Source organism: Malus domestica, chromosome 11 (assembly GCF_042453785.1).
Source record: "Malus domestica chromosome 11, GDT2T_hap1".
Classification (NCBI taxonomy): Eukaryota; Viridiplantae; Streptophyta; class Magnoliopsida; order Rosales; family Rosaceae; genus Malus; species Malus domestica.
Window position 1 is genome coordinate 12,652,813 of NC_091671.1, and position 22,773 is coordinate 12,675,585.

The 22,773-nt window shown below is 38.1% G+C and overlaps 1 protein-coding gene across 2 annotated transcripts; it reads right to left on the reverse strand.

The window, feature by feature from the left end:
- Positions 1 to 3: 3 nt before the first annotated feature.
- Positions 4 to 22,349, reverse strand: LOC103413039 (helicase protein MOM1-like). Of its 2 annotated transcripts, none has more exons than XM_029088559.2 (20): positions 22,156 to 22,349; positions 20,360 to 20,920; positions 19,630 to 20,221; positions 17,401 to 17,485; positions 16,309 to 16,460; positions 15,405 to 15,598; positions 15,129 to 15,259; positions 14,547 to 14,825; positions 13,809 to 13,958; positions 11,565 to 11,813; positions 11,350 to 11,490; positions 10,909 to 11,244; positions 9,804 to 9,977; positions 6,795 to 7,701; positions 6,440 to 6,570; positions 6,193 to 6,297; positions 2,958 to 5,087; positions 2,128 to 2,676; positions 1,820 to 2,045; positions 4 to 1,021 (listed from the first exon to the last, which is right to left on the reverse strand). In XM_029088559.2, exons 2-20 carry the CDS (start codon positions 20,910 to 20,912, stop codon positions 333 to 335), a joined length of 7,773 nt encoding a protein of 2,590 aa, XP_028944392.2. In that variant the 5' UTR covers positions 20,913 to 20,920; positions 22,156 to 22,349; the 3' UTR covers positions 4 to 332. The 2 variants fall into 2 exon arrangements, with proteins under 2 accessions (XP_028944392.2, XP_028944391.2); XM_029088558.2 differs by having other exon boundaries at positions 6,440 to 6,669.
- Between the last annotated feature and the right edge of the window lie 424 nt (positions 22,350 to 22,773).

The following is a 22,773-nucleotide window of genomic DNA, read 5'->3' on the forward strand; positions in this document are numbered from 1 at the left end:
GGATTCAGGAAATAAGCATGCTAATCAACTAAGGTGAGATGTAAAAAAATGTAATACTTTTGTCGACAACGTTGTACAAACTCATTTGGCCCTTGGCACCAATTTACGCTGCAGCGAAACAGAGTACGAACTAACTACACAGTTTGATTTTACATCACCATCGTTAGAACACCAGGCATCTCAAGATGTACAGCTATGAACTCGTAGCAGCAAGGACAGCATTACGACACACCTGCCTCTGCCTAGGGCATGTCAAAAGTCACAACCCCCGTGCATAACCCAGAGGAGAAAAGAGACATGGTAAAATGAGTTTCTAAAAAAATAGGAACTGGTTAGTCATCATCTGATAAACAAACTATGTCAGTGGGTCCACCTGTATTTACTGGGTTCACACGAGCACTTCCTGTAACGGGAGGATTAGAAAGGTTCGACAGGTCACGGTTTGGGACCAAATTTGGGAGTGAGGGCGAACTACCTGGTGGACTTGCACCAGACCGAGAGTTCATATTCATAAGCAACCCCAAAGCAGATAAACTACGAAGAGCTGACAGATCCCCTGGATTTTTAGGCTGATGGGCCCTATTATGAGGAACAGATGGCTGTCCGGGGGCTGGAGAACGTGGAATATGAGGAAGTGAGGGAGGTGTTGCAGGGGAGTTGCTATGTGACTGTTGATTAGACATGGACGTTGAAGGTCTAAATGGTTGGAGATGTGGAGCTGGGGCACGAATCGTACCTCCACCTTGGGAGTTTCCTGTGGAGGAGATGGAACTGATGTGCGGCAGTCTTGCTGGGATGCTTGGAATAGGAGAAGTTGAAAGAGGAACAGTCTGCTGAGGTGGAGCTATATAAAGTGGATTTGTCGCAGGTGCAGGTGCAGGTGGGCTGGGTAAGGGGGCAGTTGAAGTCTGCAGGTTAGCTGCCGGAGTGCTGGCCAAGGATGAACCAGCAACTGGAGAATTTCTTTGTGTATCATGCATAGATAGCTGAACCAGCTGCTGAGTGAAACTGGAATTCCCATCTGCCAGATAAATAGGAATAAGGAGCGTAAGAGCAATGACAAAAAAGCACATAATCTGCAAGGATGGGGAAGTCAGAGCCCCTTCCACCAAAAAAATATAAACTTTATACACTTACAACAAATAGGCAGATTCAGTTTGTCAGAGTAGGCATAGTTTATGCTAAAGTGGTTTCGTAACCTATCACATACACCTAACTTCACAGCCAAACAATCAAATATTGAAACTATTTATACAGACAAGTTGAATTTTCCCCCTCGTCTCTCTCCCCACCCCACCCTTTTCTTTTCTCTCTGTTCTCCCTTGTCTGAGAGTGGATCCTTTTTTATGAATCCTTTAACCTTGTTCATTTAACATGCCATTTTTCTTCTTTTTGTACCTTCCCCTAGTTAAGTATTAATGACAGAACTAGCTTAACGTAAGAACCAAGCTATCCCTGAGTCCAAAATCCTCATCTACTACGGCTTTGCACTCCCACCAAGCAACCCATGGAATCTGAAGCTTGAAGTTTAAAATCTAAAATTCTTACCATCCCTCCTTAATCTCAGAAGGTCCAAACATTAAGGTTACTTCCCAAAGAATAAATTTCACAATCTCCAAAAGTCTAAAGGGGGTGGCTGACTTTTAATTACGTTCACTTGTAGCCGTCGTAGTTAGATGAAACTGAAAATTGAACGAAATAAAATCCAATGAAGATCCTTGATCTTCCACGGAAAATGAAAATACCATCCAAACTACATAATTGGTACATGAATGATAAAACAGATATCTCAAAAGTTGCAATTCAGAAGTCTTCCTACCTTGCTGCACTCCAGATGCACCTGATGCCCGAAGATCCATGCATTTAGACCGGAAAGCCTCAGCCAAAATCTTGTTCATTAAAACTTTGTGGTGTATCGAATCCAATTCCTTCTTTTTAAGGAGAAATTCAGCCTCAACCTCCTGAGATCTAAGTTCATATTTTCGTTGAATTTCAGCAACAGCCTCCTCTATTTCCTTGTCGCAATCACCCTTCAGTCGTAGCTTCTGTTCAAGACAAAAATGACCTCAGCAGAAATTTTTGCTTTGAAGAATAAATAAACAACAATATATTAACTTCAAAACTGACCGCATCTTCATGAGACTTAAGCATATGATCTGTTTGTTTATTCAATCTTTCCAATTCATATTGAAGTGGGTCAGTGTATGAAGGCAGTGGTGCTTGAGATCCCCCCTGGGGTGCAGCATTTATAGGAAGACTATTAAATGCAGATGTAACAGGTGCAGCACTTGTGTCTGAAAATGACAGTTCAAATTCACTAGTAGAGGATGTGACAGGCCGCAAAACAGTTTGATTTGAAAGATCAGAAATGTTCTCAACAAAATGCATTGAAGCATGAGAAACTTGGTTAGAGGTACGGTATTCGCTAGGTCGAATTTCGACTCCACCAGCTGAAGATAACTCAGGAGCACTATTATCAGGTGTATTATAGGATGGCTGTTGCACTACAGTCTCAATGTCTGGCAATTCACGATTAGACAAATTGGATGCTACAGTCGGAGCAGATTCGGGTGCTGTATTTTCAACTTGTTGGCAAGTATTCGACTGTTTGCTGGCTTCTGCATCTTCTTGCTCTGCATCAGATGTTTCTATCAGAGTACCTTTGTCTTGGTATGCCTGGCCAGGTAAGCATTTGTCAGTATGTGAAGGCTAAATCACTCTCTCTCTCTCTCTCTGATTTTATTGGAGAACAAATTTATTACTGAACAATGAATATGAATACCTCCTCCTAACATGAAAAAACCAAGTCAAAACAAAATCATATAATGGTGGATCACTTACATGATGTTGTAAATATAAAATTTTCATCGGAAAATTACAAATCTAAGCTTGTCATAATTCTCAAGATAAAACAAGGTGACTACCATATAGATTGACAAATTCCAATAAGCAAATACCTGATCTAGTGTCGCTGAACCACCAGGAACCAAGGCCACAGGATGCACTCCAGGTGAATTTACCAGGGGCATTTCCTGATCAGAGCTTCCATTGGTCATAGTATCAACTCCATTCTGCTGGTAAGCCCCTGGTGCACTACCAGACGCTATAAGATCCACTTCACTGGTTTCTTTTTCAGTAGGTTTTTCACAGATTTGTTCATCAGATGAAGGTGGAACCAGAGAAGCAAGATTCCCTTGCCCATCATCTGAACTGACAGTCTGCAGCACTGACAAATCAACCTCTTTAGTTGGCATGTGTACTGTCACTTCATGGATTTGTTCTTCAGAGGTAGGTGACACAGGCGGAACATTGTGGAGACCATGACTTGAACTGACAGGCTCATATTCTGTTGATTTTTCAGGGATTTCTTCTTCAGATGAAAGTGGATTCACAGAGACACAATATTCCAGTCTATCACTGGAACTGCTAGTCTCAAGCACTCCCGAATCGACCTCTTTATCTGGTATGGTTACCATCACTTTATGGATTCGTCCTTCAGATGGAGGTGGGTTCACAGAAACGTCATGCAAATCATGACTGGAACTGACAGTCTCATGTTCTGTCACTTTTTCAAGCATCTGTCCTCCAGCCAGTAGATCCACAGAGACAAGATTCCCTAGTGCATCATTCAAACTGACAGTCTCAAACACTTCTGATTCAACCTCTTTATCTGGCATGGTTCGCTTCGCTACGTGGTTTTCTTCCGGTGAAGGTTCCCTCACAGAAATGACGTTTTGCAAGCTATGACTCGAACAGGCAGTCTCAGGCAATCCCAATGGAGCCTCTTTGTCAGGCATGTTTAATGCAGCCCCATCAGAAGGCAGATTTGAGGGATGTGGTTGGCGTGGACTATCAGTTGAACAGACTGCTCTGGGTACATCCAGTCTGACCTCCCCATGATATATGGGTGATCTGTCTGCACTGGGTATCCGTTCTTGAAATGGAAGACTGGAGGTGACAACTTTCTGAAAGCCATCAGTAGAACTGGCAACTTCTGGAACATCCAGCTCCCCATTACCTGCAGCACCTCCATCAGTAATTTGCGCTTTGGCACAAGGATTCACCGATACCACACTCTCTTGAACATCACTTGAACTTTCAGCTTTGTTTTTAGTTTTACCCATGAAATCAGTACATGAAGCTGCCACAGAAGTCATATCTAACGCACCAAGTGGCCTAGCAGGGGTCTCCTCAGTTCTAATGGGGACAGTATGTGCTACAGCTTCAGCAGGAACACTTTCTGGAGTTGGAGATGGTCTTTTAATTCCTCCTGTCCCACTATGCACAATACTGTCAAAGTCATGTACTCTAAAAGTGGCAAAATCTTCATGATCTTCACTACTTTGACAGTCACTAGTTCTTGAGCATTCCAACCAAGGCTTAAGTGTATTTGAGGGTGATCTATCCAACAATTCAGCACGAGCCCAGGCTTGTACTTCCTCTACCCATCGTTTCCCCATCTCCCTCAATTTAGTCCTTGCTTCCAACTGTGAGGCCTCAAGATGCTCAAGACGTAGGTCATGCTGGTTGTTATTTTCTTCTATTTTCTTTTCCAACATCTTAAGCTTATCTGTCCTCATTGATGTACTATTCTGAAAACAAGATCGAATAACAATTGTCTCTGCTTTAAGCTCTCTTTCTAGACGCCCCTTTTCTTCCTCATAAGTTCTCAAAACTTCACTATTATCTTTGCTTTGCTTCTCAATAAGTTTTTTCATCTTCTTCTGGAGCGTTTTCTGAATTCCTTTAATACTTTTTGAGACATCTTCTTGTGCAAAATATTCTTGACTTGGTGGTAAGTCTTTAATGTCTGATTTGACATGCTGCAAGTTAGAAGTTATTGGCTGTGAAGCCTTTGCATCTGAATTCTTCAAAACATCTTTACTTGATAAATTAGAAAACTTTGGAGATTCCACAGCCTTAAAAGCCCCTATACTGTGTAAAAATGTTCTTTTCAGACACCACAACATCGAATAAACATACTCTGCCTCCTCCTTTTTGCAATTGAAGTTAAGATGCTGCTTTGCAAGTGCAAGAGATTCTTTGTGGTCAACTTTTTGCCTCAGAAATGAAGCTGCAAGCCAACACTGGAATATAGATATCAGAAAGTCGGTTAAAAAATGTTAACATGCACATGTAACCAAGCACTGATGCACACATAAAAGTAAGGATGTTCCCCAACCTAGCATCACACAGAGAAATAAAGAGAGGTAGTACTCATATGTGGTCGAAGTTACAGTCATAGTTACAGCTACAGACATTGTGAAGGAAATGCTTGAGAACTGTGGAGTACTGAGTTTAATTGGAAAATCACAAGAAAATACCATGTAGATTTCAAGTTTAGTTTTATGTAACTAAGCTCAATACTTCACAATTCTCCAACACCCCTGTTCTCTTTTGAGATTTCCAAACTTCCCCAAATTAACTTAAGAATTGTGGAGTATTAAGCTTAGTTGAAAAATAAAAAAAGAATACAAGATATATGGATTTAAAACACAATTATTTCTTTCAAAAATTAAGCTGTTAGTAACGATAGCATTTTTCTTGACTCAAGAAATTCTTAATATCACCTAATGGGACGAAAACATGAACCAGACAGTTTTGACAATTTAGTGATATTCAAACTCCATTGTCTTCATAGAAGTATATCCATCCTTGCTTAGTTTACTTTTTACAAGAAACTTAACCTTTCAACCCATAATAATAGTGACATTTCATGGTGGTCTGCAAATCAAGTGCACTGCAGAAGCATCACCATCACTCGAACATGATTAGCGTAGAATTTGATCAGGTCAAGCTAGGCAGAGTGCAGCACCATCATACAATGCATAATTTATATGTAAAACTGAACCGAGGATTTATAAAAGTTATCTTATGTCTAGGCAAAGGAAAACAAAATTTATTCTTTCAACAAGCAAGACATGAGGTACCTTCTTGCTATCATTTGTAAGAGGTGTTTGTAAGCCTAAATCAATGATTCACTATAACATATTCAGTGACAACATATGAACATTTCAGGGTAAAAGGAAAAGCATGAATACCAAGTCAATACTTAAAAAATCATTCACAACCAGTAAGATATATGATTATTGAAGGAAAGTAATATTAAAGAACTTTGCAATTCAACATACCAACAACAAATAAGAGAAGGTTAGGCTATATAAGTGCATGAAAGAGCAAGACAATTCTAACCAGAGATATCTGAAATGCCTGCAAAATTGTCGCTGGTTCTCTATTAACATGGTGATTACTCATTACATATTCCAGAAATAGTTCGGCCATAACCTTGACAGCATCCTGCAGTGAGTAACCAAGATATCATTAAACGAGAGAACCATGTTTTCCTGGGGTGTATTAATGGAAATACCAGTTAATAACAGCAGCACATATGAACACAAACATGAAGGCAAAAGGTTGTAGACAAAAATCAAATCCATACTGAGACTTGTAAGATTCCACATAGTCTTAATATATCTGGCTTCAGAAGTTCATGGAGACTTTTCTGGGCATCACACAATTTTCTTCTCTCCTCAGACTCGAGCATGTTACGTTCCGGATTATTCACATTATCTGAAGTGGAATCACGAATTGCATCAGTTACTTTATTTGCACAGGCAGTTGACCGGTGAAAAGAATGAAGCAAATTATCTGCCGCAGCCCCAGAAATTCCTGCAAAAGATGTTTTAAGAAACTAGAAATGGGATCCAACAATTCTACAGGACCATGACATTACATCATAATTCTTGGAAAAATGCCGTGACAAAATGAAACAATTCACAATATCAGTCATTTACCTTCCTTGCATCCAGGAACTGATTTCACCTCTGATCCAGGCTTCGGAGAGGGTGCATCATCATTACCATTTACCACCTTCCCGCGTTTTTTTACAATTTCTGGTTTCTTCAGTAACTCATCAAAAGGTTGTACTCGTTTCCGATTCCTCTGAGACAAACCAGAACAATATTTCCACTGAGGATGCTTTGCTTCCAACAGTTTTGTCCAAAAACTAAGAGGCTGTCCTTCACCAGTATATTCATTTTTCATCTCACTAAGCAACGGAACCTCCAAACTGTATGCTCCTCCAGTTTGTTGAACTCTTAAAATCTTAGAGTAATTACATGAGCCACTGTTCTCGCCATCCTGAGGAAGTATGGAGAAGAACTCCTGGACAACATCTTTCAGAAGTGATTCTTCAGACAAGATATTTCTAGTAGGTGCTGGGGTGTTGCAGCCATGGAACTCATCTAGTTTATCAAGTTGATAAGGTGCCCCCCATAGAAGCATACTACTGCTCACATTCTGTATGTCACTATCAAGAATCTTCCCTTGTTTTGCACAAACTAGAACTTTCTCCTCCACCGTACAAGTTGAATATAAGCGAAATACTTTTATACGTTCAAACTGGGAATCAAGTGATATCTTTTGCAGGGCTTTTATATCATTATGTGGAATCCAGTCACTACCAAATATGATGACAATATCAACTGATGACAGTTTGATGTTGGGGAGACAGGCACGAGCCTCCAGTAAGAACACAAATCTACCAAACTCCTTATTGTTGAACATGTTCATAGCAGCATCTTTCTTAGAACGAAGGACACCACATTCGACGCGCTCATAGGAATTTTCACCATATCTTAGACGCAGAAAATCATCCAAAATATCTCCCAGAGAAAAAGCTTTTCCTGAACCACCAATTGACTGGTAAAATAAGGGACAAAACCAAAAAGGAAGATGAGAAGAAAGAATAATAAACCAAAGAGAAGGATAAAACTAGATCCCTGTCTACAAATAAAACTCCTCAAGGAAAGAGAGACAAAGTTATACAAACTTTATATGATTTAAAGTGCCCTCAAAATACATCAAGTATCTCAGAAAGTTTTACTGTGTTAGTATTTGCACACTAACGAATCACAAGAGTTTAATGACAGCAGAACAAAGGACCTACTATAACACTCTTAACAAAAGAAAAAGAAAAAGATATCTTGTCCATATACCTGTTGTCTATCATTGATTTTTCTGGCCCTTGGATAAATTAAGGAAACTCAGTAAATTCATACTTTATGGATTGCTTGATATTGTAGGGCTGGTCAGGTTCACATCCTTATTCATCTTTAATACTTTATTTGGACAGAAAAAGTGCATCTAGAGGCACATGGAAGAGAGAACACATATAATTAAATCTAAATGTGGAAGCCAGAGCCAGTTGCCAGCTAGAGATCGACTACTTATTCTTGTATGGTGGTTTTGAGCTTGTCGCTCAAGCTGTGTGAGGAGGGAAATGTTGTTTGCTAGCTGATTTTTTGGGTGGTTTGTTAAGCGAAGTAAAAATAATTACTGAATACTACAGAGAAGTACAAATTGTTGCTAGCTGATTTTTTGGGTGGTTTCTTAAGCGAAGTAAAAATAATTATTGAACACTACAGAGCAGTACGAACTGTTGTTGGGGGTGGGTAAAGTTGAGCCTCTGTTTGGCCATAAGTTAGTCAACGTTCAGGATGTTTTGTTTTGGGCGATCTTTTCTGATTGGAGTGCTGCAGTGGTTTCAAGGGAATAAATATTGTTTCTTACATTGATATATATATATATATATATATATATATATCAATGTTTTAAAAGGGGGTAAGGCTAGCCGACATTCACCTCTCCCAGACCCTGCGTAAAGCGGGAGCCTTGTGCACTGGGTACGACCTTTTTATATATATATCAATGTTTTAAAAGGTGAAGGCAAAGCCAAGGTGTTTCATGGATTGCCTCACCTAGGCGACAGCCTCGCGGTACCTAAAATTATTATAATACTCATATATTACATATAATACTTTGTAAAACAATCAAGCAATCATGCCAAGCAATCAAATATTTGACTATTATTATTATTTCTCTAATTTGCATCATAAAGTCATAAGAAACTATTAGAAACTAAGTTAGAAACATAAAATGCGCATGAATTTTATAAAAACCCAGCCGAAAATTATGTCATTTTGGGTTTGGGCTGTTTAAAAAAAATTTCTAACCCCCAAGTCACCTGAGGTGTTTAGGCTAGTCTATAGCCCACTCCTGCTGGGCAGAGGCTTTTTCTTTATAGCCCCACCCCAAAAACCGCCTAGGCGAATCTTAACAACTAGTTTTTTAAAACACAGATATATATATATAATTTAGTGTGTGCGTCTGTTTATATATATCATGTGATTTTTTTATAAGACCAAATAACAGAAAAATTGGGAGCAGCCTCTCCATAAATGGGGGTAAGGCTAGCCGACATTCACCTCTCCCAGACCATGCGTAAAGCGGGAGCCTTGTGCACTGGGTACGACGACCAAATAACAGAAAAAGAGATCTCTATAAATTCCAAACCTACAGATGCCCACAAAGAGTCCCAAAAGCGCACCTTTCCCATAAGAACACCACCTCCACACCCACAACATTCTCAAAAATCTTCTTATTCTTTGCCACCGACAAACTTGTTGCTTTTCAGATAATAATGCATTACAAGACATCGAAATGGACAACATAAACCTGCTTCCTCAATTAACCGAGCCAACAAAGAAAAATCCGCTGGAAAGTGCAACAACAAATGATCCAACCAAAATGCATCATATACTCAAAAACTCAAAAATAGGAAGCTAAGCCACATGATCCAATCAACAAATTATCTCATTCCACATGTTTAAAGGATGGGAACAACCTCCCAAAGAAGTCAAGACCAAAACTACCACATTCAATATATATATATACATAACAAATAATACTAAGATTCTAAGAACAACAGTTCTAATAAGGATTAACTACGACAAATCGCATACCTGGAACAGGATAAGTACTCTTAAATTTCGATTCTTTATCTCCTTAAGCATCATGTCAAGAAGCTGAAGCTTGCCACTTGCTTTGATCCCTACATCCAAATACTCAACTGCTTGAAGGTCTTTAGTAAGCAAGGCTTGTAAGGGTGGGTGCACAATGTAGGGGTGATCACAGCACTGTCAACAGAGGCCATACAAGCGACTTAATTAGAAACTAGTAGGGTGGTGGAGGATGGAGAAGAAAATATGCAAACCATAGGAAAGTCACTTGCTTTGAATACCCATTGCACAAAGCACAAGGAAAGTCAAATTTCAAACAAATTCAAATAATATCTTCCTTTGTTTTAAGTTATCAAGCACAAATTAAAAATAAAAAACAACAATAATTATAGGAAAACAAAATCCAACGAACTTAATAGAAGAGAAGGTTGAAACTAATAAATGAAAACATGTCATTACAGATCTTTTCTAATTCCAATGTGTATTATGTTATATGTATACCATATACAAACAACTTGAATTATAAATCACTAAATTAAATGAAACTAAAATTACTAAATTTCCATAAGATAACTATATTAGTAGTGTTAACTTTTTAAAGGTGCAAAAACCACATATTTTATATTACCTAAACAGAATCAACATAATGAAGGGATAACTCAATAATATAATATAATATAATATAATATAATATATATATATATATATATACACACATACATATATATATGTATGTATGTACAACAAGGACCATATCCGCGCCAACATAGTAAAAGGTTGTACCCAGTGCACAAGGCTCCCGCTTTACGCAGGGTCTGGGAGAGGTGAATGTCGGCTAGCCTTACCCCCATTTATGGAGAGGCTGCTCCCAAGTCTCGAACCCGAGACCTACCGCTCATGGGCGAAGGCACTTGCCATCGCACCAAGTGCGACCTCATAGTAAAGATAGAAAAATCAAAATGAGATGATGGGATGGTATTATCAAACCAAATAAAAAGTATGACAATCTATGACAACATGGAATTCAAAAGTTACAGTAGATGATGAAAAGACACAGAAGTAATGCTTTGATTAACCATCATACTAGAGAAAAGTGCAACCAGCTAACCTTCCGAGCAGCTAGAGTTGCATCATAGAGTGCTTTTTTTGATAAAGTTATATCTGCTCCAACACGATCGTTCTTTGCCAATGAGAGAACTAATGTGGAGTTTGACAGTAAATTTTCACAGTACTGCTCTAGCTGGACAGTTGATATCTGTACAGGAACCCAATACTCCCTAAACCTGGGAGAGTCAGGTTCGCATCCATTAGAAATATACCTTGAAAGCCTGTCCTTTAATTTAACAATAATATCACTGCAACTGCTTAGGAAGTGATCACCAGTTTGTGAATTGCTTTCAGAATCAAGGAGACACAACAAACAGAGGTACTCAGCCCTGCTCTTCTGCAATATTTAGCCTTGCATAAGCCAGCCAGTAGAAAGCAATCTCCACCACCACCCAAAAAATAAAAAGAAATATACTAACATAGAGCACGATAAAATACAAACCTTAAGTACTCCACTGACCAGGAGAAGCCACTTACGGGTACGTAGCATCTTCATCTGCACCAACTGTGTAGAGATAGTAGGGTGGTGGCACGCATCAATTATGATAGTTTCCCATCGTATGTGTTCGAATATATTTTTATCCTGCAGAATAAAAAGACAGTTTAACAACTAAGTCACTATTGTCTAAGGGATCCTACAATCAGCGAAAAAGATACCTCAATAATAGCCTCTGGTGAGGTAACAAGTACTTGAAAAATGCCACCAGCCTCATCAAACTCTATTGACCTAATACTTCTACGTAAATCTTTATTTCCACTGTAAACCACAACATTCATAGATGGTGCCAAACGGGAGAACTCATCCTCCCAATAACAAAGTGTAGAAGGAGTTGAGATGATCAGAAAAGGTTGATAGGCATCAGACTGCAAATATCGAATAAATGCAATAACCTTCGCAATTCGTTCCTGCAAAAACACAATTTTTTATAAGTTCACTACTTCACATAAAACATTACTAGGTATGGATTTAGTCTAAAAACTAGACGTTTTCTCTTTAGTTCCCATTAAGCACCATCTTGCTGCTAATATACGAGTGTAAAGAAGATAGTAAATTGTTCTAAAGTCCCTAATCAAACCCTTTTCAGTTAAAAGAACAAAACATATTTCAGAGTAGGAAAATTAAAATGTAAACCAGTTTACCGTAATCATATGTCAGAAAATTATGTGAAAATCCTTCTCTTTCTATACCCAACCCTTTCCTATAATTTGGAAGGTTTAGAGTACCTCCTAATGTAAAAATACTTGAACAGTTGTTCACGGTAGCTGATACAAGTGACTTGATTCAGAGGAGAACTGAAGTGTCTTCTTTTCCCATGGTGTAATGGAGGGAGTGAATGTGCTGATCATCTATTCCTCCAATGACCAATTGCATAGTTCTTGTTGGTGAGAAACACAAGGCTTTTGGTGGGGGGAAGAAGGCAAAAGCTTTAGGAAGTTGAAGTGTGCTAACAGTGCCGTGGTGATTTGTATGGAAAGAAACAAAAATGAGTTTTGAAAACTATAGTAGGGAGGTGGTTGAGATTTTATGTACCAGAGTGGTTTCACCTGACTTTTGGAATGTCCCCTTATCCTTAATTTTAGCATATTGGAAAGCCGTTTTAATTATTTAGAGATGTAAACTACCCCATGCTAGCTCGAGCATGACACCAACCCAACACAAATAAAACAGGCTCGACACAATTGTTAAAGAGTCTTAGAGAGTTATTAAACACATTTTTCTCTTTGATCAATAATATTGTTCTATTTTCATTTATGATTTGATGAAGTGGACATCTTTCTGTTGTACTTTTATGCGCAAGAGGAAGCAAATTCTAACAAAAGTACCAAATATCAACGTCATAGGTGAAAGCGAAGAAGTAAACAATCTCAAAATAAGAACACAAGGGATTAACGTGGTTCGGCGTACAGCCTACATCCACGGCAAAGCACGGCGAGGAATTCACTAAACAAACAAAGATTACAAAAGTGTTTAAACTCTCACAACCCAAATCCCACAAATTATAAATCCCACAAATTGTTTAAGGAGATTAGAGTTAGTTGGGTCATTCCAAAGGGTTGTTTCGAGCTTCTAAGCACCAATTTTGAGGCTCTAGGAATTGGGAGGAAAGCTAAAGCTTTGAGGGGTTGTCTGGTGTCGGCAGTTTTTTGGAACATTTGGTAGGAGCGTAACAAAAGAATTTTTGAGGATTATACTGGTGTGGGGGTAGCAGATCTATGGGCAAGAGTAAGATATTGGGCAGCCCTCTGGGCTTCAGTTTCGAATGATTTTAATAATTACTCTCCTTCTCACATACTGTGGGATATGTTAGCAGCCGTAAAGTGATTTTGGTTCTTAAACTCACAAATTGACTCTCACCAAATTGCAAAACAAATGAGCCTTGAATTTGCCACACACTCATGACTCCAAACAGTGACCTCCACCCAAAACCCAATGAGAGAAAACTCTCCAAACTAATGTTGAGGCACACCAAATAAACTAACTCTAAGGTCCCATTTATAGTGCATAGGACTTGGGTTACAATGAGAATCCTAATCCTAATTGGAAGTAAATCCAAATCGTAATCAAATAGGTAATTAACAAAATCTCTCCACCAAACAAGTAAGCCAACCAAGAGGTCAAATCCAAACCCAAATAGGCCACCCAAACGAAATAGGTAACGCAAGCCTAATTTCTGCATCATCCTAATTTTGAGACGTAAATCACAACACTTTCCACCACCGTGGAACTCTATTTTGCTTAACAATAAAATTTGTTTCTCAAGAAAGCAAACAAGTAGAACAGATCAACTGTATGTGAATATATATATATATGAACATCGAATCATAAACCCCACGTCAAGATAATGTTAATGGTGAACCAAAATGTTATCTAAACAGCTGTCTAAAGTAAACTAAGCTTACCTTATCATCAACAACAACAGCATTCTCACCCTTGTGCCACAGCTCGCGTAGCTTGTTAATGTTCTCTAGACATGAATTATCAAATCTGGATGAATCTCCAGCAAGCAGTTCTGATAAATTCACTGTTAAAGACTTTTTGCTTTCAAGTATCTGCAGATAATGCTAGCATTAGCAACAGAAGAATCGTATAGTCATAAGCATACTCATATGAACAAAATGCAGACTCAAAAAGTTCCCTTCAAGGATAATCAATTTTATAAAAGACAAAAGTACTCTATATACTCAAAATCTTAAATGACAGTGAACAAGCAGAAAACACATGAAATCAAGACAGCCCACCCTTGGAACTTTGAAAAAACATAGCATCCTTTAAAGCGCACACAGAGAGTTCAAATCGTTATCCATTATAATCAATCACAGAGAAGCCTTTTGTACTCAAAGAAAAATGATATAGAAGCCCTCCACCAATCATAGAAGGAAACGAAATATCTTACACTTCAAATTTTGGAGATTCCATTATCGGTTTCAACCATGCTTAAGACTAGACAACCAGTAAGTTCCTTCTCACTTCCCACTTACAAATTAATTCAAAACAAATAAGATAGATTTAGATCTCAATGGTAAACAAGTAAAACGTGGAGGAAACTGACACCTTCAACATACTAATCCAAACAGAAATGCATTTAAATCTAGAACTAGGTTTCATATATTTCATCATATAATTCATGCCTTTGGCACCTTATCCATTTCAGAGGACTTCTTCACCCTCTGCCGGCGCCTTTCATAATCTCTTATAAGGCCCTGACCCTCAGGTGAATCAAAGGATGCAGCATTCTCTAACTCCCAAGTAGCATCGTCATAATCAAGACCGTGCCATTTCACAAGCCATTCATACTGACAAAATAAGTTATCACCAATTTGTTCCCCGAGATAGTTTTCACGCTGCTTGGGAGACATTAATGATCTCCTTTGTAGCAGCCGATGTGGAACTGTCCACTCTTTCCTCCACCTTGTGACCTGAAAACAAAAAGGAACTGCTTAATATACGAAGAATTATTTATCTTAGAACTCCCCAACAGCAGCTGGTGTGCAATGGTCGCTTTTGACTTAAGGTTAAGGGTAAAGAAAAATGATCTAACAAAGCTATAGAGTATGATTTGAATTCTGAAGAAAAAGAAATTTGAATCCATGCAAAGGCATCTCAATCCCATGAATAAATGTCAGATTCCCTTTTTTGGGGTGTTTCACATTTTCCATTGATAGATATAACAAGTATAACAGAACATGTCCACCAAAACAGAAGTTGAGGAAAAAACGGACCTGGTTATTTCGGTTGAACATTGCCACAAGGGTAGGAGCTTCAAGAAGAACTCTACTTCTTGGTACCCATTGGTTGTGAATATGAGCAAGACCTTTGTATTTAACAAAGAACTCCTCCCTCTTTTGCAATCCTACAGGTCAACCAGGAAAAACAAAGGACCAGATATTTGTTATTAAGAATAGTCATCCTACATATAACGATCGCAACACAAAATAAAAACTTGAGAAAATAATCCAAAACACCGATGAAGCTAAAGTCCCATAATTTCTGCATACCATCAACATCAGATACCTCTACTTCTCTAGCATCCCAGATTGACTCTATTCCCTCTGACACCGAATATATACCAGATACTAACTTTTTTCTAACACACATGGGACAGTACCAAAGTCCAAGAGGAACATCATCCATAGGAGAATCTAGACAAGAAAGATGGTAGCTTGTCCTGCATCCTCTTCCATTACAGCACCTGAAATTGAATACAAATTCTAAGAACAAAAAACACATTATAGAAGCAAATGCCAATGAAGCTTAAAGAAAAAAGTTCCATATTGTGAAGGTGTTCATTTATGTGCAAGTACAACCATTACATATGCCTCATTCTAAAAAACCGCGGTGTCAGCAAACGTGAAGGACTTTAGGCCAGCTAGTCCGGTGTCCAACAAACATAAAAGGACTTTAGGCTGGTTAGTCAGGTGTCCAGCTTTACAAAAACTTATTGTAAAAATGTTGGCCTCATGATTAGGAAAAGTGCTGAGTGATACAATCTCGTGCGCTTAAGGTGGGCTTCAGTGAAAGAGAGGCAGATTTTGGAAGATGTACTAGTGAAGAGGTTGAAGAAGTGGAAAAAACGAAAGTAGGGTGTGTCGAAAAGCTCCATCAGAAAGGCCTTCCGCTGCATATTATAGAGTCATAGACCAATTGATGCAGTAACTTTAGTGGGGTTATTGGTCTTACTAACTTCGATTATGTGTATATTCTGTGGGTGCTGCTTTTTTGGCTCTATTTGTATCTGGATGAAGGTGGGTGCCTTCTCCCCGGATTCTTTGTACTTTGTAATCAGTTTTCAGATTTAATAATTATCGTTTCTCCTAAATGAAAGGAAAAAAAAGATTTTCCATATCATTTAATACTAAAGACACTTGCAATAATCAAATGTCACAAGAAAAGGTTACCCACAAGAGCTTCCCACCAAGAGAACAGATGAGGCATGTATTTTGGTCGCCATTTGTTTGAAATTCTACAGAAAAGTCCTTTTGCTGCATACCATTAAGCTTTTCAGGAACATCTGTCGCACTATCAGCTATGAGTTCTCCCCTATACGGATGCACCTTTTGAGAGAAATGAAAAAGACAAGAAACCACTACAAGATCAACAACTGATATAGCAAACATAAGATGAAACTAAAACCATAAGGTTTTAAGCTAGGTAATGTGCGCTAACTAGAAATTTGACAAGCAAAAGTAATTTGGGGGATCAAAATCAAATAACCGACTAAAGACACTATTATTCACATCCCCCAAACATTATTCATGATCCAAGCAAAATAACATAAACAGTAAAACAGCAAACAAAAGTTTATAAGTACAATCTCCACAGCATAATGGACATGATCCCATAAAATGTTCCATTCAACCATCTGAAGACAATATCTGTGGTAAAAATAAAAATAATGACATACAAACAAGTCATTTGGAACATAAGAAATTTTTTTTTTTATATAACAAAATAAACTAGAAGTATGTCAGACTCAACTCCCAAAAATTTCCCCTTCAAATTTCTACAAGGTTACTACTGTCAAAACCATCATTAACAATAACTAATTTCCTTAACACCAAAAAACAAATTCCAAGTCGGCTTCATAATTCATTGTCCTCTACTAACTTACAATGTTTGTATAACACCAAAACTAATTGCTAGATCCAATATAATGCTCCTTTTGACATCGTAGCCACATTTAATTAACTATTATAATCACACCAGCTCTGCATGAAGCAAGAGATAAGAGATCCTCTACAAACCATATCAAAAAAATGACACCAAACATGGAAACACCTCCCCACGCAATGAAACAAGACACATCACCAGAAAGAAGATAGAGATTAAAGCGAACGACAGTACAACTACCATAATATAAGCACTGGAAACCAACAAAAAATGTGGCAGGCCATAAAGAGAAATATGCTTCTTCTCTGAGAGAAACAAACTCAAATAAGATGGAACTGAACAATGGATTTTGAAAGCAGTAAAGAGCAAGAAGGTTGTGCCAACCTCAGTTGCTGATGTACTACATAACTCCTGATTTAATTTTGTGCTGCAAGAGTAAATCTCCAGCTTCGTTGGATCATTTTCCACCCTGAAAATATCACATGAGATACAGTCACACTTTCAAAATCAGAATGATATAAGAGTACCATGATTGCTCAACATTTACAAAATCTAAGAAAATAGCTCATGAGATACAGTCAATGATGAAATTGAGGTTCCACCATAAAACCAATTGGCAATATGGGGAGTAGCCCAAGACCATATAAGCACATAGCAAACCTTGTCCCTCACCAATATGGGACAACTCTCAACAGTCAACACTTTCAAAATCAGAATGTTATCAGAGTACCATGCTTGCTCAACATTTACAAAATCTAAGACAATAGCTAAGTATATATACTCGTAAAAATATCACACACCACGTAAAAATGGTTCTGTGATCAGCCTGTGTTTAAAAGATGGGATTCCATTTTGGTTGACCCTTATAACCAGTAGCCAACAGCAATACGTTGCAAAGTACCATCAAGTGGGGATTAAGGATAATGAAGTTACATTTAGCAGAAAAGTATAACCTCGAAAGTAATGTAGGAGACAGCAATAAATCAAGGGACACAAGAAGCGATCTTGATAGATAAACCCAAATAAATTAAAACACCGCACTCATTCTCACGTCCAAACACCTCAGTTGCCCTTTCAGGCAGCCACAAAGAGGGGAGAAAAATAAGTGGAAAATTTTCTGTCTGCACAGCTCCTGCCTATAGTGCAAGAATCACCTAGCCCACAACAAATGTATCACCAGATAAAAAAATTATAATATATATAATATTCAAACGGAAGTCACATTCAACTCAAGTTTAACCAAGGGTTCAAAGACATTCCAAAAAGGGAATGTGATTCACCACTCCTTGCATTAGCTTTACTCACAAGCCAATTCTTTACTGCAATTAATTTAGATAGAAAACTGAATTTGTTTGTGGTTGGTTTCCATCTGTAATTTGGCAAGTATAACATGACAGAACTTTAGTTCCTTTACAGATTTCGGACAAGAGTTTACAAGCAACACTTATGCAGACAAAGACATACACAACAGTGTCCAAAATACTCCAGATCTCTGCCTATATTATTGTCCTGACTCTCACCGAGTTTCTTTCTTAGTACCCTTTTTCTTAGCTTTCTCGGAAGAGGATCAACTAATGCTTCAAACCCATTATTATCATCACAGCAGCGAAAAGTATTGCCACACGTGTGGGTTTACTCCTCTTTACCAATTATTGGTATCTAACTTGTCTTCCATCCAATTTTAGAAGTAAACAAACTATAGGAAGGAACCCAGAGAGATACAAACAATAGGAGGAGCTTGCTTTCCATGCTTTTATATTCTGAAAAGAGACTTTTTACAAACAGGGGACAAGGAGTCCACTTCCATACTAAAGTCAAAATAACACATTTTACATCATTTGTCAGAGCTTTTGGTCTCCTTTATCTTTTTTCTTTTTTTCCACAAACAAAGTTTGAAAGCAAACCCAGAAAGAAAGATTGCAAAAAGAAGACCCGATTCTCTGATCTTAGACCATGAACAGAACAACTTGAGAGGGATTCAAGATTACCCAAAATCTCGCAAAGGGGGGAAACAAACCATAAACTTTAACCAGTTTTGTAGCAAACACTGAAAGCAAAAAACAGTGTAGCAAGAGATATTCTCTCTATAAAATGTGTGCTCTCTCTCTTAAATCTTTCTTAAGAATCTTATATTCCTGCAATATGTCTGGGAAATTAGGAATGCGAGGCCTTTGAAAGAGAGGAATGGTGAAGTCTGATGAGCTCAAGTGTTAATGAGCTCTTTTTGTCAAAATATTGGGAGTTTTACTCAAACTCCACTTTATTATACAAGTTATAAATTCAACAGTAACCAAACAATATTTTAACACTGTTAGTTGTTGTAGTCGTTTCATGATTACACCTTACCTGTTAGTTGACTCCTTTCTAGAGGAGGATATGTGAAACCATATCTAAACTTGAATTAGCTGGGTTGTAAATTCCAGAAATACGGATTCTAAAGTGGAAAGATGGCAAGTATAATAAATGTGAAAGGGTGTTTTCATACTCTGGGCCTCCAAGTAAATCAGTGGACTAACAGACTAAATTAATTCAATGGCCAGTAGATATAATTTCTTTTGGAAACCAGCACCAACAGATAAAAAGAAAATACGATTATTTTGTGCAAAGGAATACCTTTGTCGTTTCAAACATGCACCGCAAGTTCCAACAGGAGCATCCATTGTGGACCTAGATGGCAATGAGGAGACGGCATCAGCAATCAAGGTGCAGACATCTTTACTTCCATTAACTGCAGAAGAATCAGAACCCTCATCCTCCATGTTCCTTTTTCTCTTTGAGAGTGTAACACAATGACCCGTTTTCAAGCTCATGTGGAGATCATCTACACTTCCATTGACTGTAGGACCTATCAACTCTGGCATCTTCAAATGTTCCTCACCAAGGCAATACACATGTACCCTTGCAGGTGCATCACTGACCTCTTTTGTCGTGGCATTATAGGACGATGCCAGTGGTTGTTGACCACAAATTTCTAAGCCATCGCCATTTCCAAACTCAGAAGCTTCCTCCATGCAGCTAGGCCTTCGGCTTGAGTGGGACAAGTCCCCTCCCTGATTATCTTCCACTGTTTCGTTTGGAAATTTATTTACAGTGGAATCAGATTCCACTGCTTCAACGCCTTTACCAAGCCCATCAACCATGCCTCCACAATCATTGCCGCCACCCTCAGAAACTTTATTGTGCCTGCTCTGCTCCTTGCTATGTCCTAATATTCAAGAAGAAAAGAATGAGTGAAAAATGTATTGAATAATCAATACTACCGTTTAAAACACAAACAACAACGAAAAAGAAAACATGAACAATAAATTAATCACTCCCGGGAGAAAAGCCAAAACTCAGTTACCTTGTGCTCTAAGCTTCTTTCTTTGTTTCATGAAAAATGCCTTATAAGCTTGAGCATTTCTTATTTTGTTCTTCACACGGCCAGATCCTACACTTTTGCTAACTTCTCGAGTTGCCTCTGTCAATTCTTTTACATTCTTCTCTTTTTGTTCCCTTTTCCGCTTCATCAATGATGAACCTGAGCTTTTCTCTGATTTTTTAGACCCAGAAGAATTTGATGAGTGATTCTTGACTCTATCAGAAATCCTCAGTGGAGTTGGAGTCAACTTCTTCTCAAATCTCTCGGATTTCCTCTTGAATGGAGGAGTTTCAGAAATTTTTTTACCGAGTCTTTCAGAAATTTTTTTACCAAGTCTTTCAGACTTCCTAGTAATAGAAGGGCTCAAAGTTATGTTTTTCTTCAACGATGTTTCTCTAGCAGACCTCCTTAATCCAGATGTATCCGATGCTCCAGAACCTGAAGTACTTGATCCTTTACTGCTGATTTGCCTCCCTTTTGACTTACTATCCTCATCATCCTTCATTTTCCGACTAGATCGTGTATCATGTGCCATAATTATAACTGTATATCAATGGAAAAATGTCCAGATATTTTTTAGTGAGGACATCTGTAAAGCACAATAGTGTGACATCAAACAGGAATATCTAACATCTACACCATCAAGCAGTATTTTAGGTTAGAGTATATTAATACTTACTGAACATATAAACACCACTAGAAGTTCCTCTTTATTGGTGAGAAACACAATTTAATAAAAAAAGTGAGAGACTAATTGACAGATAGTAAACCAAAAGAAAACAATAGATACTTTGAACCTCATTGGATAACCTTATACAACCCGAGAGGCCTACATTATCACAACTATAACTTTAGAACTGACGCATGTCCTAACAAAGTATTTCTTGAACCCTGAATATTTGGAAAAGAACGACTTTGAATGTCGGAGACTTCTAAAATGCTGATAAAATATGTACCATAACTGCAAAAATGTGAGCACTTCATCTCTTCTTCCATCTACTCTCATAAACCCTAAATGGCCTAACCAGCGATATCATCAAACCAGCCTCCCCACCAGTTTCTATATCAACCACTCAGTGTACTATTGCAATTACCTAACAGGCAATGATGGTATTCTCTTTGCGGCAATGTCAATCAGTTCAGATTCCATAGGAGAAGGTACAGCACCTTGCCATTCCCTGAAGCTAGGCAATACATAAAGCTATCAATGCACCTTGACCCGAAATAGAAAGCACTCCAGAAAGGCTGATCACAGCTGCTAAAGCAAAAGCATGCACGCCACTATGCCAGTCCCTTAAGCTAGGCAATACATAAAGCTGACAATGCACCTTGAACCGAAATAACAACACTTCAAAATGGATGATCACAGCTACTTAAGCAAAAGATGCATTCGCCTGACGTGTGACCGTACGTTCACACCCAAATCACACCAATCTCATGTGTGAACTAAGCACATTAATCCCCAACTCACTCTAGCCTATCGCCTTCCGAACAACAGCTAATATAAGAGGCCAAATTCAAAAGAAGCAGATTCAGATCCTAATAGTACAATGCCATAGCTCATGACCCTATAAACGCTTATCGCCTGCCACAAACTACACCAACCCAGAACTTCCCCACCTTTAACACCTTGATTTTCCGTATCAAACCATATAATCCAAACCAAAACCCCAAACCCTAACAAGAACAATTTCAGTTCCAATTTCAATCCAAAACTAGTACAAAATTAAGCAAAATTTCCACAAAAATTAGAACAATATCGAGAGATTTTGACTGACCTGCATGAAAATCTTAGTCCATAAATTTTTTTGTCCTAGGACGATCAGAGAATGCTAGGGCTTTTACTTCAGTCCTCGCACGGAAATCATGGCCTGTGAAAAATTTTCGGAGGAAAATGAGGGACGCAAAGGGCAGGAGAAATGCTGAGGCGGTGAAGCTTTTGAGATTCTACTGCTACAGTGTGATGTTGCGTACTGCTGCATTGTGGGGGATGAAAACGTCATTTTATTTCTTTTAGTTTATGACCATTTTGCCCTTGAGAAGTAATCCTGGCATTCGTATGGTGTTTTCCATATTCATATCGTTTTCATGATATACGTTATGTCTTGTAACACCCATTAAAGTAAACGGGTAATATGACCAGACCCTAAATTGAGCTGTTAATATTATCAAGTATTATGACCCGATCCGTTACCTATTAAAGAAAATATATTTTAAATTAATAAATAATAAAAATTAAAAACATAATTTGATCCCAAAAAAATTGAAAACATAATAGTAAATTTGTATATGTATATCACATTGGCACATAAATATTACTTCAAAACATAAGAACAACATTTGTCTTTTAAGTATTACATGCCCCAAAATAAGAGTAATAAAAAACATTAGTACAT

Excerpts from the sequence above, each read along its gene's own strand:
- LOC103413039 (XM_029088558.2), bottom strand. The coding sequence starts at position 20,912 with ATGGCACATGATACACGATCTAGTCGGAAAATGAAGGATGATGAGGAT. Across the intron at positions 15,599-16,308 it reads TCTCTTGGTGGGAAGCTCTT|GTGCTGTAATGGAAGAGGAT; the intron begins GTGGGTAACCTT and ends ATTCAATTTCAG. Across the intron at positions 15,260-15,404 it reads AGAGGTATCTGATGTTGATG|GATTGCAAAAGAGGGAGGAG; the intron begins GTATGCAGAAAT and ends GTTGACCTGTAG.